General features: G+C 42.3%; 3 protein-coding genes across 3 annotated transcripts; all 3 read right to left on the bottom strand.

Moving 5' to 3' along the window:
- Positions 1–284: 284 nt before the first annotated feature.
- ppie (peptidylprolyl isomerase E (cyclophilin E)) lies at positions 285–2,904 on the bottom strand. The gene is made up of 10 exons (XM_041061339.1): positions 2,842–2,904; positions 2,331–2,429; positions 2,182–2,225; positions 1,962–1,988; positions 1,752–1,833; positions 1,561–1,664; positions 1,354–1,477; positions 936–1,121; positions 678–820; positions 285–414 (listed from the first exon to the last, which is right to left on the bottom strand). Exons 1-10 carry the CDS (start codon positions 2,870–2,872, stop codon positions 346–348), a joined length of 909 nt encoding a protein of 302 aa, XP_040917273.1. The 5' UTR covers positions 2,873–2,904; the 3' UTR covers positions 285–345.
- A 3,408-nt stretch (positions 2,905–6,312) lies between these two features.
- pabpc4 (poly(A) binding protein, cytoplasmic 4 (inducible form)) lies at positions 6,313–14,390 on the bottom strand. The gene is made up of 15 exons (XM_041060965.1): positions 13,737–14,390; positions 11,062–11,255; positions 10,726–10,841; positions 9,551–9,690; positions 9,370–9,464; positions 9,152–9,289; positions 8,962–9,057; positions 8,579–8,848; positions 7,910–8,000; positions 7,681–7,776; positions 7,441–7,571; positions 7,271–7,361; positions 7,049–7,179; positions 6,828–6,952; positions 6,313–6,723 (listed from the first exon to the last, which is right to left on the bottom strand). Exons 1-14 carry the CDS (start codon positions 13,927–13,929, stop codon positions 6,851–6,853), a joined length of 1,884 nt encoding a protein of 627 aa, XP_040916899.1. The 5' UTR covers positions 13,930–14,390; the 3' UTR covers positions 6,313–6,723; positions 6,828–6,850.
- A 289-nt stretch (positions 14,391–14,679) lies between these two features.
- Positions 14,680–17,381, bottom strand: zpcx (zona pellucida protein C). The gene is made up of 9 exons (XM_041060999.1): positions 16,985–17,381; positions 16,797–16,909; positions 16,649–16,728; positions 16,392–16,563; positions 16,203–16,308; positions 16,006–16,091; positions 15,834–15,919; positions 14,869–15,757; positions 14,680–14,764 (listed from the first exon to the last, which is right to left on the bottom strand). Exons 1-9 carry the CDS (start codon positions 17,282–17,284, stop codon positions 14,743–14,745), a joined length of 1,854 nt encoding a protein of 617 aa, XP_040916933.1. The 5' UTR covers positions 17,285–17,381; the 3' UTR covers positions 14,680–14,742.
- Positions 17,382–17,709: the final 328 nt, after the last annotated feature.

Below are 17,709 nucleotides of genomic sequence, written 5' to 3' on the forward strand. Positions count from 1 at the left end.
GTAATGAATGAAGATTTTCAACTGGAATGTTTCATTCATTGAGATCTAGAATGTGTTATTTTAGTGTTCCCTTTATTTATTTATTTTTGCAGTGTAGTTATACAACACTAAAGGAGTAAACGAACAAGTCCTGATCACAATGTAATATTTATTTTTATAAAAAGTAACAGACAACAAGATGCATTTGCTTTGTTAAAAAAAAAGGTATTTATTGAAATATTTAAATGGCAGAAGATGTGGATTCAAAGTACAAAAGACCATGAACACACACATGCTCTCAGACATACACAGCCTCCATACATACACACAGAAATATCAAGCACACACTTTTTTTTTTTTTTTCTTTCACACGTATTCCCCACAGTCTGAGATGATCACTTTCTGCTTCGGCTTCCCACTCTTTGTCCCCTGCGCCTGCAGAAAGGAAAAAAAGTTAAAAGACAAAGAGATGCGGTGTGATCACAGTTATATTTAATTTTTTAAAAGCTTTTTTTTTTTTTTTTTTAGTTTCTACCATGCACCCATGTATGGTAACTGTGGAACACACAGAAGCAACAGTATGTGACTGCATGTGACCTGCTAATAACACATTAGGAACGAGAATGGCTTTATACATATTTTGCTGTAGGATTAAAAATGTCATCATTATCATTAAAATAAACCCCTTTAACCTTTACCTCCATGGCACGGAGCACATCCATCCCCTCCACCAGCTCTCCGAACACCACATGTTTGCCATCCAGCCAGTCTGTTTTGTCAGTGGTGATGAAGAACTGAGAGCCATTCGTTTTTGGCCCGGAGTTGGCCATGGAGAGCTGCCCTGTGAGAGACAAGGTTTGGCCTGTTACCCACAGGATCTGCTTGTAAACAAAAGCCATGAACCTCATTCATAGATTTCACCACACACCACGGGCGCTCATTACAAAACTGCTCACCTGGAGCGGTGTGTTTGAGGACAAAGTTTTCATCATCGAACTTGTGGCCGTAGATGGATTTGCCGCCTGTGCCATTGTGGTTGGTGAAGTCGCCTCCTTGGCACATGAACTCAGGGATGATGCGGTGGAAGCTGCTGCCCTTGTAGCCGAAGCCTTTCTCATGTGTGCACAAGCAGCGGAAGTTCTCTACACAAGACATCATGGAGAAGAGATACTTGTGTTGATGTTTGCCTTGATGTTTATTCTTGAATGGAGGCGTTTTAATCAGGTACTTGTGGTTTCTTTTTTTACACCCGTTATGATTAATTTGGTGTCTTTTTCAATTCTTTATACAAGAAAACCTGAGGATGTGCTGCTACAGTGTGCATTTTTGACAAAGACGTGATGGTTAAAGTCCTTCAGGAAACTCCGTACAGACCTGCAGTCATAGGAACGATGTCAGCCCGCAGGAGGAAGCATAGTCTCCCTGCCGGTTTGTTGCCGATCTTGATGTCCATGTAGACCCGGGGATTAACTCTGCCCTTTTTAGCTGGGGGCTCAGACTGCAAAAACAAATCATACTTGACTTTGTGTCTTAATATGGGTGAACTCAGACCCAAGAACTCTACAAAGAAAGCCACCTCACCTCTGGTGTTGCCATGGTGGTTGTTTCTCCACCTGCTGCCTCCGCCTCAGCCTCCTCAGAGGTCTTCCCTGAGAACTTCTTCAGCCAGTCATCATCCGACCATACTGAGGGAAAGCAAAGGTTAAATTAGAGCTATGGAGTTAAGTTAAAGCACAGGTGAAGCCATCTCCGAGTGGGTTTTCAATAATCACCTGGTCGAGAAGAACCTTCTTTGATTCTCATGGGTTTGGCGATGTTGACTCGGACAGTTCGTCCAAAAAGCTCAGACTCATTCTAATACAGAAAAAGAAACAAAATTAAAACATGAAACTTATTGTTAGACCTTTAGGGTAAACACAACTAGGCCTGAGAGACAGTGATAAAACATCACTGGCATGTGTGCACAAATGTGATTCACTTACCATGTTATCAATAGCTGCTGCAGCATCCTACAGAAGATGAAGGGCATGGAACGGTTATCTAACATGAAAGACCCTCTATGTTTACATTGCATTTATCAGTCGGTCTTAACTTTCTTCTAAATAAGACAGCATTCAAATGGATCAGTTTCTACAGGATGCTGATGAATTAACTGGGAATTGCCCATTGCCCACAACACATTAAACTGTGATCACCACGTACCTCTGCCAGTTCAAACTCAATGAAAGCAAATCCTCTGTGCTTTTCTGAAAACAGAACATAGAGCCCATTAATTCAGCTTCATGTGTTTCTTATCCACGCGGAAACGGTGCAGTCGTTATCACCCTTCAGAGTAAAAGTCCTCCTCTCACCTGTTTCATAGTCTAACGGTATCTGGATGTCTGTGATGTCTCCAAATGGGATAAAGGCTGCATGTAACACCTTCTCGTCCACCTCCTCTGCCAGACCACCTGAGAGAGACGCACCGTGCTGATGAACATGGTTATGGTTCATATTAAAAAATGAAAAGGCATCAGTTCATATGCAGATTAAGTGAAGAGGATAACGAGGTGGGTTTACGTGTTGCGTTCAAGAACCGGGAACTGACGGACGCCGGACATTTTAAGGTTATTTGTAGTTTTATTTCATTAAATAACTGGACACCATGCGCTTTATAAATGCTGTGGGGGAAACTGTTAGTTTTCATGTTTTGAATCGACGGGGAGCTACATTTACTCTGCTCGTTCATTCACTCTGTGTCGTATTTCATGTTATATTCACTTTATACTTGTTTGGCTATAGCAATAAGCCCGGAAACTTACCTAGACTTACTGAAACAACATCGTTTAAACGTATTTTAGTGGCAAAATAAGAGTAACTCACCAACATACAGCACTCGTTTATTGGCGGCCATATTGGATGTAACCTTTCACCCTTAACCCCGGGAGCTTGTCATTGGTGCAGCGGAACTAAAGCCCGCCTCTCTTGTCTCATAAGCACTTGCGCCACCTGTCGGAGGAAACTCTCCACATCCAGATTTGCCTCTATTTCAACACTTTCTGTAAAGACGCTTTGAACGGTTTTGCATTTGACAGAGAACATCTTATAAAAGGTGCCTTATGAGAATGTGGTACCATATTTTATTTTTCTGAAATCAAGAAAAAAGTTAGAGAAGTTTTATATTTATTTTACAGTAAAGTTCTAAAACATGTCACCCATTATTCATACCTTACCAGAGATATATTGTCATCAGCCAGTTCTACATCCTCCTCTTTAACAGTGGGGTTGTGCTGTTTGGCCCTTCATCTGTACTCAGTGTGACACAGCAGACTTGCCCACTAAACATTAGACGTCTGATGGACGTGCAGATCATGTCTTTATTGCGTCCGTCGGTCCATGACCAGTTCTGGACATTTTACACGACGTGCAAACTAGTCCGATATTTGGACATCTAACCTCGACCCCACTTGGACGTCAAGATGCAGTTCAACATTTGAACTTTAGGTAACTTTTTTGGACGTCACGTGGACGTCTAAGACAGGTGCAGGAAATTGACTATTAATGAATGTAGTTTTTTTTAAACAACAATCAACATTGTTGTTATCAACATGATTAATTAATACGAATATAGATTGTGATTAAACATTATTTGTTAGTAATTATTATTTTTTTTTTTTTTAATTCATTTATTTATTTGTAAAAGCAACTTGTTGGAAATTCAGAAAATAATTTCATGGAACATAAGAGCCTTGATTTTATAACTCTTATGATTTCAACCAGTCAACGCCACTCTGATTGACTGAGGCACCACGTCGTCATAACCCAACCAGTAAACGGCACTCTGATTGGCCGAGGCAACACGCCAAACTTTTAGCACGATTCTTTGAATTTCATCTCTGTGGTCGTTCGGTTCTGTTCAGCGTACATCAGAAACCACCGTTTTCCACTAAGTTGAAAGTAAGTTGGTCATGCTTGTTCATTTTATGTTCATTTGTGTATTTATAGTGTTAGCTATAAATAGTGTTCTAGCTTTGTTGTTTTAAACTACCTAAACCTGCTGTGGCTACAATTGGCATTGCATGTCATCCCATTAGCTAACGTTAGCTAAACACTGGCCATAGTTAAAATGAAATTGGAATTACTTTTAGTAATTTTAGTAGTTTGGACACCCCTGGAATATGCTTTTTACATGCTACCGAGCCACGAAGAAATATGCAAGTGGTGATGTAGATGTATTAATCCAGTATTGGTAATGGATGCACAGGCAACATATTTTTGCTTACAAATATGGGGACCTGGTGTACGTGTGCTGTCTTTAAAGGTTAAAAATAATATTTAAAGATCATGAGTTAAAAGTGTTAAAAAGTATAAAAATGTAAAAGACGCATTTTCCTTTGGTTCATGGAAATTGTATCAGAGTGAGTGTTCTGTACTTTTCTTAGTTTTTAGAAACGGCGACAGAGTGAGCGCTCTTTCTGTTAATATTCCAAATCGCATCTTTGCCGCTCCGCTCTGTTCTGCTATGGTTCTGTTGCTTCAGTCAATAAAGTCAGTAACATAGAGATGGGTTCGTAAAGTTGGTTAATGAGGTTGCACACGTTTCACCCAGGGAACGTACAGTCTGTAAGTATTGTGTGTGTGTGTGTAGTTTTCAAAGTGGTATGTTTATTGTGTTGTGTTGTTAGCATTGTTTAGTGGAGTTTGTTTGCTAGCCGCATTACATTTTTGCGTAATGTCCTGTTGTTGAATGTATTTGTGTATTTATGTAGTCACCTATTTGTGCGTGCGCGTGGTGAGAGCAGTACAGTATGACTGCAGATTGCCTTTGCATATTTCTAATAATTTGTCTTTTTCTACTCGTACAGAGGACTTCGTAAGGATGAAGCAAAGGAGGTGGAGGATACAGAGCAGTCACTCAGGACTGATTATCCATTGTGGAGAATGTTGTCACAGCTTTTGTACTTTGTCTTCTTTTCTGTATTCAGTATAATTGGTTCTTGTTGGATTTTACCTCAAAACACATTCAGTTTAACCCTTTCATTTTTACTGTTTTAAATTTCTATTGTTGTATATTTGTTGCGGTACAGACCCAAGCAAGGTGGGCTGTGTAATTTATTATTTTTATTTTTATTTTTATTTTTCTATTACTGGTAGTTATTGGCTATTGCTTTCATTTAGTTTTGGCAGACAATCAAAAGTAAAGCATGTTGGCTTCAACTGATGAACACTGAAGTAATGTCCACATGCAAGCCATTAAATTCATGTTCCTTGTTTTTACTGCTATTTGGCAGGAAATTCAACAGAAATCAAAAGCTTTATTAGTGACATGTTTGTGCCTGTGATTAACAAAAATAAAAATGGAAATAAATGAGTGGGGATTGAATTGTGATTTATTGTAAACCACTGTGTATAACTGTAGTCATCTATGTTTCCAAAAGGTGGAGGACCTGTTTCCTGTATCAGTTAAATTTCCTGTAGCTGCGTTGGTTCAGCAGCAGGTTTAAACTGAAAATGCATTACACCTTTGTATGCGTTTCCAGTTGCCACCTGCTGCTGAGACAGTCAAATGAAGCTATAGGAAAATGAATTGGAACAGTGTGCCACCTTCTGAAATGGGACTACAGTTATGCACAGAGTCTAGAAGTTGTATAAAAACAATGTCTGAAATGAGTTTAAATTTGACGTAGAAAAGACGTCCACAACGACCACATTTGGACTACAATTAGCCCTTATTCAGAGGTCCTGTGGAAGTGCAAAAACAATGTCGTTTGGACGCGTCTTTGTGCAGTGGGTGGGCACTTTCTGGCCACTTGAAAAAAGAACTTAGAAACTTAGAAAAGCTATGCTAACAGGACAACGTAAAAATGACAGGTTGAACATACAATTCACATTTGTAGATTTTTATTTATTACAACACATTAGAATTATTTACAAAATTAGGTGCCATTAGAGATTTTGCATTTCTGGAACTTAGTCTCAAAACATGCAAAAGTCAGACCTTGAAGACATGACAGTGATTTTTACCATGAGGTTTCTATTGCAAGGGCTCAGTGACAATATCTTTTTTTCCCAGTCTTTCTGTCTTGAGTGCAAAAATACCAAACTTAAATGTTTTCTTTCCCTCTTCTTATGTTGCTTGAGTTAATCATCAGGCCAAAGAAAGATGCCAGTTTAGCCAAATGTTTAGCAGTGTATCGTTTGCTTCTCCTGCAGTGCCCTGACTATTCTGCCCCTTGCCCGGCTTTGATCTCCTCTGCCGCGCTCCTCTGAGTTATCCGTCAGAAACACTTATACACTCTTGAACTTAAGAAAATAGGTCACATGTAAGGATTAAATAACACAAGAGTGGTAATCTTGATATGTCATCCCTTTATTGAGAATACCACACACCCATGATAACATGATAGGATGGAGGAGTCCATCATTTCAAATCAAGCATAAAAATGTCAAGCAAAGAAAAAGAACAAGGCTCATTTTTCCTTCTAGAAAAAGGTTTCTCTCCTTCGCCACAAAATGAAGGCTCTTCATTCAAGACTCATTTGCATTATTGCTTTTGGTATGCAGTTTAAAAGTATTACAGAGCTAGAAAATTAGGAACTGTAATAATTTTCAAAATGTTCAAGTATATTTTAAAATTACATTTCCTTTTTTTTTTTTTTTTTTTTTTTTTTTTTAGTTTTTATTTTTGCATAATTGTTCAGTGGACTCAGGTGTTTGGAGTCAGTGTAGTGTGTCTCTTCCCATCTCTGCTCACTTTTCTGTGCCCTGAAACAACACAATGATCTTTCATTAGTGCCACAAGACTTGGACAGGGGTGTTTGACTAAATCGACAAGTGTGAATAGCTTGACTGATTATGTATTATCATACCAATATAGTGCAGCACACGTTCTTCAGGATGTGGCAGCGGCAGCAGTAGTAGCCATGCTGCCCACTTTTTGGGTGGCATCTTTCTTTGCCTGATGGGCCTGCAGCACGGCGACGGCCTCTTCCACCTGTACAAAGATACCATCGAACATCAGTAATGACACAGCATAGTATATGAATAACAGACATGTCAGTGTGACAATATGACACAGTTAGCAAAATACCTTTGAACGCAGAGATTCATGAGACTCCAGCATATGGAGCAGTTCGGAGTTGTCAATCTCCAGCAGCATGCCAGTGATCTTTCCTGCCAGGTTGGCATGCATGGCCTGAATCAGTGGGAAAAGACGCTCCCCTGTTTAAAAAAAAATTGTGATGCGGAATAAATCCACCTAGCAAAAACTGAAAAGAATTACAGTTCATTTATTTTGAAATACCAGCCTTACCCAGCATCTGTTTCTGCTCCTGAGGGGGCGCTGCAGCCAGCATGGAGGCTGTCAGAGGCTCCTGGCCCTGAACATGCACTGCTGGCTGGGCCTGGAAAGGATAGTTAGGGAAAATTACTTACAATCATTTACTGAAAGATAAGATGTTGTGGTTGGTCTTTTGCTCATACCTGCTGTAAGGCAATCGGTTGTACCACCTGGGGGTTGGGGTTACGGACCCCGGTGGCATATTTGTAAGGAGGCATGGCTCGGGGGCCTGGGACTCCCATTGAGGGACGAGGAGCCATGGCCTGGCCAGTAGCTAGAGGCGAGGAGAAGAAATGGAGCGTCAGTAAAATTCCAAAGCTAGAGTCAGTGAGTTGATGGTGATGATGGTGATAATTCTGGCCAGTTGTTAGTGGTGAACACACCTCGTGGGCCCTGCGTGCTGCTAGTGGGAGTCATGTGTCTCATGTTGGCACGTGGTCCTGGCTGACGCAGAGAGCTGGGTATCCCCTGGAAACCGCCTGGGAGTGACAGAAACAGAGACGAAACCAATGGGATGGGCTACGTAAATAATTGCACTGAGATTTTATATATTTTAAAATGTTTAAGTAAATTATGTTACAGCTACGCCATCCAATAATGAAACATGCTCACCTTGACCTCTACCACCTTGTTGCTGCCACCGGGGGTTGGGTCGCATTTGGGCCAGCTGATTTGGTGCATAGTATGTAGTCCTGTTCTGGGCCTGTTGGACACCAGAAAGTGAAGTGTATCATTTAATGCAGTGCTTCTCAATTATTTTCTGCTATGCCCCCCCTAGGAAGAAGAATACATTTTGCGCCCCCCCCCCCGCCGCCGCGACTATAAATAGATAATAAACACACCGGTCTTTGCTCGTCTCCCACCGTAGTCACAATGAAGCCAAGTGCTACATACGCTTCGTCATATTTCCTTGTCTTAGCTTTTGGGTGGCTTTCGTTTGTCTCATTATCTCTGTCTCAGCAGTGCGATGCCGGGGTCACATGTGCTCAAAATGCCTAACTTGACCCCAACCTTGTCCCACACCAATTCTCTGTGCTCGAGACCTGCACTATTATTTTGGCCAACTGCAGGCAGCAGAAACAAGATATAACAACAACATTGACTTCTGTATGATCCCTTTTTAAGTTGGCAAAAATGTTAGCACACTGTCATTAGTGAAACTGAGCCAGAAGAGTAAAGTTGTGGTTCCCTTTTCACGTTACAAATATCCATTTTAAACATAAAAATATAGATCACAGCCACTTTAAAGTACACTATCATCTCAGACTTTAGCTCTCACACCTGTGGCACAGCTGGCATGAAGTAGCCGCTGGTGGGCTGGAACTGATTAATGATGGCATTAGCGGGCATGGCCCTCATGCCAGCGATACGCTGCATGTACTGGTTGGTGAGGTGGGCCTTGCGCTCCTCTTTGCGCTGAGCGAGAGCCACGTAGAGGGGTTTGGAGCCGACGATGCGTCCGTTCATCTCAGTCACAGCCTTGGTGGCCTCTTCAGGGGAGGAGAAGCAGACAAAGCCAAAGCCTTTGGAGCGACCTTCCTCAAGCATCACCTAAAATACAGACCGACTGTGTCTGAGTAACTTCAAACAAATAAATACTGTCAATTGCATCTTATTGCATTTGGAGTGGTGATGCATTGCACAGTTGGACTTATTTTACTCACCTTAGCACTTGTAATGGATCCAAAAGGAGAGAACTCCTTACGCAGTTTCTCATCATCTATGGTGTCATCCAGGTTCTTAATGTAAAGGTTTACACCCTGAAACGAAAGACAGTCAGTAATCAGTAGATTTCTTCATGTAACTAAATCAAAATATAATGCAGACTGGATTGAAGACATAGTTTCTGCTGACCTGATAACGACTGATCCTTTCTTGTTTAAGCAGCTCAAACTTCCTCTTCAGCTCTGCCTGTCGCTCCATCTTCTTCTGCGCCCGGCCCACAAACACAGTCTTGCCGTTGAGTTCAGTGCCATTCATGTCCTCTACAGCCTTTGATGAAGCCAGAATTATCAGAAGGAGCTTCTAGGAGATAAAGATACACTTAACGCATTTACATGAAGCCAAAGTACCTTGTTAGCGTCCTCATGCTTCTCGTAACTAACAAATCCGAAGCCTCTGGATTTGCCAGTGGGGTCTGTCATCACTTTCACGCTGAGTGTTTTACCTGCAAAGGCCAAAACACGTGGATGTAACAGCAGAACTAGACAAAATTAGGGGTTGGAGTACTGAAAGGATCTAGTCTTAGTTTACCATATTTGTCAAAAAGCTCCTTCAGCCGATCGTCGTCCATATCATCCCCAAAGTTCTTAATGTAGACATTGGTAAACTCTTTGGCTTTGGCGCCGAGTTCAGCCTCCCGTTCCTTGCGAGATTTGAAACGACCCACAAACCTGAAAATAGAGGGAGAGCAGCGAAACACACTCTTGTAAAACAGTCCTCACAAAGCTGAGAGAGCAAACCAGGCTCCATCTCGTTTTGACTTCCACTTTCCAGTCTAAAACACTGGTTATCCGGGTTTCCAGGTAAAGACAGTTCCGCACAGACCTGACCACGCAAGCATGATAAGCAAAAGAGAGTACATTCTTTTACAAAAAAAAAAAAGACAGGGACAACGTTCACAAGACAGCTTCACGGCTATATTTCATCGTGTGACTCATCATTCCTGGGGTAAACAATGAAAAAAAAAACAAAACATTCAACTGCTGTTAATATCACCAGAGGCAGGCAGATATGCTGGCATGCTAGACACCACAGTGACAACCATCATAATTCTTGGTCCAAAACTTGATGAGGAGGTGGATGGAGAGGGATGGAGGAACAGAGTCTCACAGTACAAAGGAAAGCTGAGGAGGACCAAATGATCTTATATACCTTGCTATGATGACCTCTCCCCTTCCGCCATCCAGTATTGCATTCCTGCATTCGATCCATCACTAAAACACACAAGCGTGGTCATACACACACACACACAAACACTCTAAGACGGGTGACCAGCAAGTGGGCAAATGATGCAACAGAAAATGCATCTGGTAGGAAAGATAAGTAAGAGGTTTTAGTTTGTTATCTATCAGTTCAGAGGTTATCTTCGTACTGGCAGTGGTGAGAGATGAGCTTATTAGTCAGATTATTCACACACAAGCTCACCAACTGAAAAAGACATGAAAAGTCAGTTCACTCAACACAAGTGTAGAACACACAAGTCAGATTTATACATGAGGCACAAAATATATCACAGTTTATATCAGTCTGATCCACGTAAGCTGGTTACCATCACCTAGTAAACTTCTATATTTGGACAAACATCATAATCACTAGTCTTTTCAAACACTGTAGTTCAAGCAGGAAGTTTCACTGACCTTTCCAACAGATCTCTAACAAGAACAAACAGCAGAATATGTAGTATTCATAGATGATCAGACACTCACACCTTGCGGTCATTCAGAAGCATGCCGTTCATCTTCTCAATGGCACGATCAGCAGCATCCTGCGTCTCGAAATGGACAAAAGCGTAGCCCTTGGAGCCATTTTCGTCACACACCACCTGGAGCACGCGAAGACGTGAATAAATATGCAGTTTAAAAAGGCATCATGCACCACCTTAAATGTGGCTAAGTTCCTTAACCTTAAAAGGAATAGCTTGGCATTTTGTGCTTATTCGCTTTCTGGCTTTCTTATATCTAGCAGGAACAGTTTTTCTAAAAGTGGGAATATATACAGAATTAAAATAATGTTCTTGTTTGAAAGTCTCTTGCTGACCCTACCTTGCAGGAGAGGATGTTGCCAAAGGCAGAGAAGGTGTCGTACAGGGCTTTGTTGTCAATGGATTTGTCAAGGTTCTTGATGAACACGTTGCCCACTCCAGACTTCCTGAGGGACGGGTCTCTTTGGGACCACATGATTCTGATGGGCTTCCCTTTCACCACATCAAAGTTCATGGTGTCCAGGGCTCTCTCGGCTGGAGGGGAAGAGGGGAAGAGAGGTGGAGGGAAAGGTCATGGGTGATTGTTTACATGGCAGCGTGAGTCACTAATGTGTATGCCACATGTCATGCTTCTGTCATACGAAACATTTTCTGCCAATTCCATGGCGCAACAGTGATTATAATGAGGACATCCCCTTTAAGCCACAAACACCTGCGCTACATTAATAACTTTCCCAGAGAAGTAACACGAGGCTACGGTGTAGTGTATTAAAACAGTTTGTCGCCCTGTGCTGTCCCTGCCGCCAGACACGGCAACAGACCATGTGGCCGATGAGCTGTCTACGAGCAGCTGGGACAAGTGTGGCGGGCAGCTGCAGTGGGCAAGCGCATGGAGCACATGGCCCTCCTCCCTGCCTCACCACATGCTGCTGGGCCATGTTCCACCTACAGTCAGTTGCAGTGGCAGTTCTGCTCCCAGACAATACAAACAGACTAAAACTGTGGTTTTAGGAAATAATGTGCTTCATTTTTCATTTGTTCCAAAACAGTCTGTGGTTAAACAATCTTCTGTATTCCTCCATCTTTTGCTTTAATTATCACATAGGCTCTTACGAACCATGTGGGCACAAATGCCAAACATCCTTTTGTTCAGTCACTCCACAGTAACACACACACACACACAGACACAGACATGCACACATACACACACAGAGGCCAGGCTTTCCAGCTAAAAGTGTCTGGTAAACAAAACGGAGCTGCCTTGCGTCTGCTGGCATCAGCAGTTTGGCTTGCAATTGTACTTCACACCCCGTGTGCTCAGAGAAGGTGTGCGATCACTGTCAAACATGTGGACTTCTGGAAGGTTCCCAGAGGGAAATCTTGATTTTAAAAAGGGCAAAACCATCTGTGAAAACACAGGGTGATCGTTCTCAAATGAACCAATGTCATTTAGAATGATGAATGGTGAAACAGTCAGTGTTGTAAAAGGTGAAATGTGCTGAGTTACTTGTCATTGTTAACCACTGTCATTTAAGAGCTAAAGCATTATGGGCAGGCAAATTTTGGGCTGCTCAGAAAGAAGCTCTATATTTAGAGAGGGGTCCTGAGAGGTATGTTCTGGCATGGAGTGTGAGTAGAGCATTCTCTACCATTGATGGGGAAGAGACACATTTAACAAGAATGCTCAGATGAGCAACACCAGGTCTCGTTCGTGTTTACACATATAGATGTGAAGAAATCCAGTGAAGACTGTAAACAACCTTATTCACTGCCACATGTTTTAAATGAAATCATCTGTACTGAGCAGTTACAGTTCCTTTTCATAAAGTAGTAATTATTAGTCGCAAGCTATTGACCCACAGACGTGTGTTTGGACGACACCATTTAAATACCCAACAACGTACCCCTCCCCACCCCCCACCATGTCTACGCCTCCGAGAACAAATGGTGTCTTCTCACTCGTGGCTCTTTTCACATTTACTCAAGTGAATGATGACACCACCGTTCTGGTGCTGAGCCAGTTGTAACCGACTCCAACACAGATAAGTTGGGACAGGTGTTTAACGTTGATACACCATGCAAAAGAGTCCACACAATGTAAACATTATCACCAGGCCTCTGTAGACAGCCACAACACCTGCTACTATTGCTCAATGCTTTGATACCATCGGCTGGAAAAGGTTTCCAATAACGACACTTAACATTTTTAATACTTTAATATTCACATAAATGGCATGTTTAGGCATCAGGTCATAACAGATTAACAATCAACACGCAGCTTAAGCAGTTATGATATAACACATGAATTAACAGTGTGATTCAACTGATCACAAACTAGTTTTAAAATAAAGTGGGGTGTAATCCAGCCACTGGCTTGTCATGCAGACTGGTTCAGAGGTTATTGTTCAGCTGTGCTTGTCCCTTTTCTTGCTTTCAGTGAATATAGCAGCAGAGGGCAATGGGAATTAGTTTCACTCAGTGGCCCTTTAAATAGGAGCAGAAATGGGTCATTTTGGGCTGAATAAGAAAGATCAACAAAAGTTGTTTACATTCCCAAATGAAGCGATGTGACTGATGAGCACATGAAGACTTTTCTGACGAGTTTAACGCGTAACTCAAACTCTGCGTTTGGTTTCAGTCTTTAACAACTGTGGTGACATATATTTCCAGCAGTGTGCAAGAACTGGGACATCGCTTATATGGGTCAAACGACTGCTCCAACCAGTCTGAAGAGCTGACATGACTGTCCTATTATAACAATCTGCAAAAACACATCATTAGATCAGTCATTTCAGTGAAAGCCCACGTTTTTTTTTTAATTCATTGCAAGGGTCTCCTGGGGTTTGCACGCGATTATGTGGACAGTTTGGGGACTGACATTGAAACCATATGGTGACATTGTCAACACTTGAAGCATGCATGCTTTCTGCCTCTTGAGCCGGCATGCACTGAGGCGTGCGAGCAACATGGTCACACCGTGCACGGATCATCATCGCTCCACGTTTCGTTTCTTACCGTCAGCAGGTTGGGAGAAGTTGACATAAGCGTATCCCAGGGAGCGCCGGGTGATCATGTCTCGGCATACCCGAATGGAGAGCACCGGTCCGGCTGGGCTGAATTTCTCATACAGCATAGCCTCCGTGATATCGGGGTGCAGGTCGCCAACATAGAGAGAAGCCATCGGATAACTCCCCGTCGCTGTGTTCATATCTCGGACTTGACAAAATAAATGTACGCAAAGCTTCCCTCAAGAAAAAATGAACAAAAACAAAAAGAAATCAAAAAGCCAGAGAAATGCCGATATGGACTGTATTTCGAGTCCAGACTGCGCTTCAGTTCTGGTCGGATAGAGACGCGGTCTGTGGGCAGCTGGCTCTCTGAACCAGCCGTTTGAGAAAAATGCCAAAAAAAAAAATCTTCTTAAGTAGATTTCTTCCTTTAAAGACGCCAACTTCGGGTTAAGCCCGAGGCCTCCTGTTTATAATATTTTTTTAATTAATGTTTTGCGATTTTTTTAAAAACGTTTGTATTTCTTTAAGTATTACGGTACTTGTTTTTATGAAGATTTTATGGATTTTATATTTTTTATATTATTTTTATTTTAAGTTTTTCAAGAACAGTGAGTTAGACACTCACGGTTGTTTTGTGGCCGGGGAAAGAGGCTGCGTGAGGAAAGCATGGGCACTTTATAGAGAGTGGCGGTGCGGAGGAAACCGTGGCCAGGGTCAAACTCGGGATAGAAAAAAAACACTGAGCATGCGGTGTAAAAGGGAGAGCGCACACTGCACTGTCCCAACTACAGAGCCCAGCTCCCCACAGCGACATCTGGGTGGGAATACAAAAGGTTTTCCACTGAAACCATACAGTGGACTGTAAGCAAGGAGAAAATTACTCATGAAAACCTGCTTTGTTTCTTCAAAAACTTGAATGGCATTACATTTATATGAAAGAGACTGGATCATTGCTCAACAAGTTTATTTAGTTATTGATATAATTATAAAATATTCTTGTGGAGATGCTGTCATTCTGCTTTGTCCATCCTCCTGAGGATAAGAAGAATAAAATTAGTCATATTCACAGGCATGGCACACACTGACAGAGAAACTGAAACTGGAAAGATTAATACAAGATTTCAAAGTTTGAGTACCTCAAGAAATCCAGGAAAGCCGAGCGCAGCCCTTTCTGCCTGGGCTCCTGTTTTCTTTTAACCCAATCCATGCCACATCTTCTGATCACACCTTTTCCCTCTTGTTGATTCATCGCTTCTTCCTCATAACTCAGTGTCTGTGACCCATCCATGCCTTTGGTAAACTGGAGCTTTGAGCGAATTAATGGTTGGACATCATCAGTTCCTTCTTGGGGCATCACAGCTGCATCTGCCTGCATTTGAGCCAGCTCACCTCCCACTTGGTTAAAATCAATCTGGTTTAGGTCGTTAACTGTCACCTGTGGTGGCAGAGGAACTTCAAACACTCCAGATCTTCCAAACCGCTTTCGTCTTGGAGATTCCTCCACCACAGCTGCCTTGTCAGGTTGTGGAAGAATTGGCCAGCCATCAACCAGTGTAAGAAAATTCAGGTCCCACAGAGAAGCGTCACTTTTTACTTCATTTATATGTTGACCTTCGATCTCGTTTGTGGGTGGATTCAGATGAGACTCCTGATCTGTGGTTGAAGGTTGTGGCACAGGGAGGTCATTTGATACCAAGTCACTCTCCTTTAAACAATCTTCAGACCTGAAACGGATACCGTTGCTCTGGTCAGTATCCAGTGCCTGTCCAGGTAGCCAGAGGGTCAGTCTGGCAACTGGGTCCTGACTCACAACCACGACACCCTGTGGGGGAGAGGAGGACTTGCTTCTCGATACAGAAGCACCAGAAATTATTGTGTCCTCCATCACTGCAGCATCAGACAGCATGGGGTCTGTAACAGGGGCAGGGGTGGTTTCTTGTGGTTCAGAGACATCAGGCTTAGAGCTCATCTCAATGTCTTTGTCCACAATGACTAAGGGACCAGTGCTGACTGTAGTCTTGGCATCTGAAATGACATGATCAGTGAGCAACTGAGGTAGAGACTATTTATTGTACTTAAAATAAAATCACAAAGCACTGACCTTCAGCAAAGTGTCTGACTGACGGGCCTTTACACTTTGAGCTACAGCACTCGCACACCTCGACATCTCCACTTAGATCTTCCCATCTGACAAGGAAAAAAAATAAAATGTCAGTAATTTGAGTTGCAAAATACAGTTTTATGCATTTACCATTAATTTACCATCACATCACCTTGACTGGATTACATTGTAGTTGCAGGATTTGGAGCCAGAGGTGACACCCTGGTCTGAGATGAGCACACTACAGTGGAGGTACAGCTTCAAAGAAAAAAAAAAAGAAAAAAAGAAAAAATTCATCAGGTCAAACAGCTGAACAGCAGGAAGCAGAGACTCAGAAACAATTTAGAAAAAAAAAGAAGAAAAAAAAACCTCAGATATTAGATAAGACGTGTTGAGAACTAAATTAACCACATCCCGTCTGCTGGAGGCCATGAACTGTATGACAGGATGAGGAGAACCCATCGGGGCTGTGCACCTGGCACACAGAAAATGTGTTTCAGGTAATTAAGAATTAGACTGAACAGTGCAGAGAAGATGCAAACCTGACTGACTGCTTACCCTTTATTCATTATGACAGCATGCTGAGGTTTAGTCTGAGGCTCAGGGGAAGCAGAGACAAAGCAGGACTGGATGAAAAGCTGCTCATCAGGCCTGGTGTTGGCAGACACCTGGAGATTGACAACCTCGCCTCTTTTATAGACATTTGACTCTGCGGCGCTGGTCCAGGATGCTGCAGGAGAGAGAACAAAAGCCTTTGTGTCTACAAATGAAACTCTCAGCTTCAGAGCATTTTTCTGACTCATGCCATTACTCACAATTCATGGCTTTGATGTCAAAGCTCTTGCTGTTCTCAGAAGGTGCCATCGAGTCAAAGAAGCCTGGATTATCATAAGACCTGAAAATACATCAGTTCGTCTTTAGTACGGTTATTTGTGACAGCTAACAGATGCTTTGGTGGCTCACCTCTTTGGGATGCAGGAGATGTGCACTGTAGAAGGAGTGTGCCACCAGTTGGGGAGAGGTTTTTTAAGATTCAAGTGGAGAGTGTTAGTGAACATCATCAGGCCGTTCTGCAACTGCAAGACAGAGTGTGGTTTAAGAATAGGTGTAGAAATAAAGTTAATTGAAAAAAAAAAATCTGTTCAACTCACCACATGTGTAGTTCCACACTCATCAATGCCATAAGTGAAGACAAATTGGTTCGGTCGCTCTCTGTTGCTATAGCAGCCGTCACCCAGCTGTATCTCCTCTGTCGTCAGCATGACCCCATTGGATCTCTTATCAACCAGCAGAGTTAGCTGAGATTCATCGCAAAACACCTGTATCCTGGGAACATTCATGAGGGGAGGTAATTCAGCAAGCATGTGAAAGTCAGGGGCCCTGCTTCGCCAGGAGCTGAAGATGGTGTCATAAGGAGCAAAATCAAAGTTTCGTTCAAACGGAAAACGCATGAAGTTTTCAAAAAATCCTGGAAAATTCCGGGGAAACGTGGCATCCTGCTCTTTTATTGCTGACTGAACAGCAATGACATGGGCAACAAAAATGCAAAGAAACAGCTCTGTGATCCCCATCGCAAGCTTCAAAGTGGACCAACCACTCTGACGGCTCTCCTGCAACGCGTGTGACATTAATAAGGTGCAGGGGCAGGAGGGACAGGTGCTGACAATTAAGCAAACAAGGCTGACCAGGTGGGACTCTGAGATCTTCACTCTCAACAACAGCTTTTAAATGCTTTTATCTTTAAATGCTGTATCACATATACAGGAGGCATTTACAAGTAAAGAAATACTTAGGAAATTTAGTTTTTGTTTCTCATTCCTGATTGCATATAATTCAGATCTTTATCATCTTTAGCAGCAGAGGTAGAGCTCATATC

This window comes from Toxotes jaculatrix, chromosome 17, assembly GCF_017976425.1.
Source record: "Toxotes jaculatrix isolate fToxJac2 chromosome 17, fToxJac2.pri, whole genome shotgun sequence".
NCBI classification, from domain to species: domain Eukaryota; kingdom Metazoa; phylum Chordata; class Actinopteri; family Toxotidae; genus Toxotes; species Toxotes jaculatrix.

Coding starts and splice junctions, on each gene's coding strand:
- ppie (XM_041061339.1), bottom strand. CDS start 2,872: ATGGCCGCCAATAAACGAGTGCTGTATGTTG. Junction 1,834..1,961: donor CAGCAGCTATTGATAACATG/GTAAGTGAATCA, acceptor TTTCTGTATTAG/AATGAGTCTGAGCTTTTTGG. Junction 1,122..1,353: donor CATCGTTCCTATGACTGCAG/GTCTGTACGGAG, acceptor TGTCTTGTGTAG/AGAACTTCCGCTGCTTGTGC.
- pabpc4 (XM_041060965.1), bottom strand. CDS start 13,929: ATGAACACAGCGACGGGGAGTTATCCGATGGCTTCTCTCTATGTTGGC. Junction 9,691..10,725: donor CTTCTGAATGACCGCAAGGT/GTGAGTGTCTGA, acceptor CTCTATTTTCAG/GTTTGTGGGTCGTTTCAAAT. Junction 7,362..7,440: donor AACCGATTGCCTTACAGCAG/GTATGAGCAAAA, acceptor TATCCTTTCCAG/GCCCAGCCAGCAGTGCATGT.
- zpcx (XM_041060999.1), bottom strand. CDS start 17,284: ATGCGTTTTCCGTTTGAACGAAACTTTGATTTTGCTCCTTATGACACC. Junction 15,920..16,005: donor TACAATGTAATCCAGTCAAG/GTGATGTGATGG, acceptor TTTCCTTGTCAG/ATGGGAAGATCTAAGTGGAG. Junction 15,758..15,833: donor AGTCAGACACTTTGCTGAAG/GTCAGTGCTTTG, acceptor ATGTCATTTCAG/ATGCCAAGACTACAGTCAGC.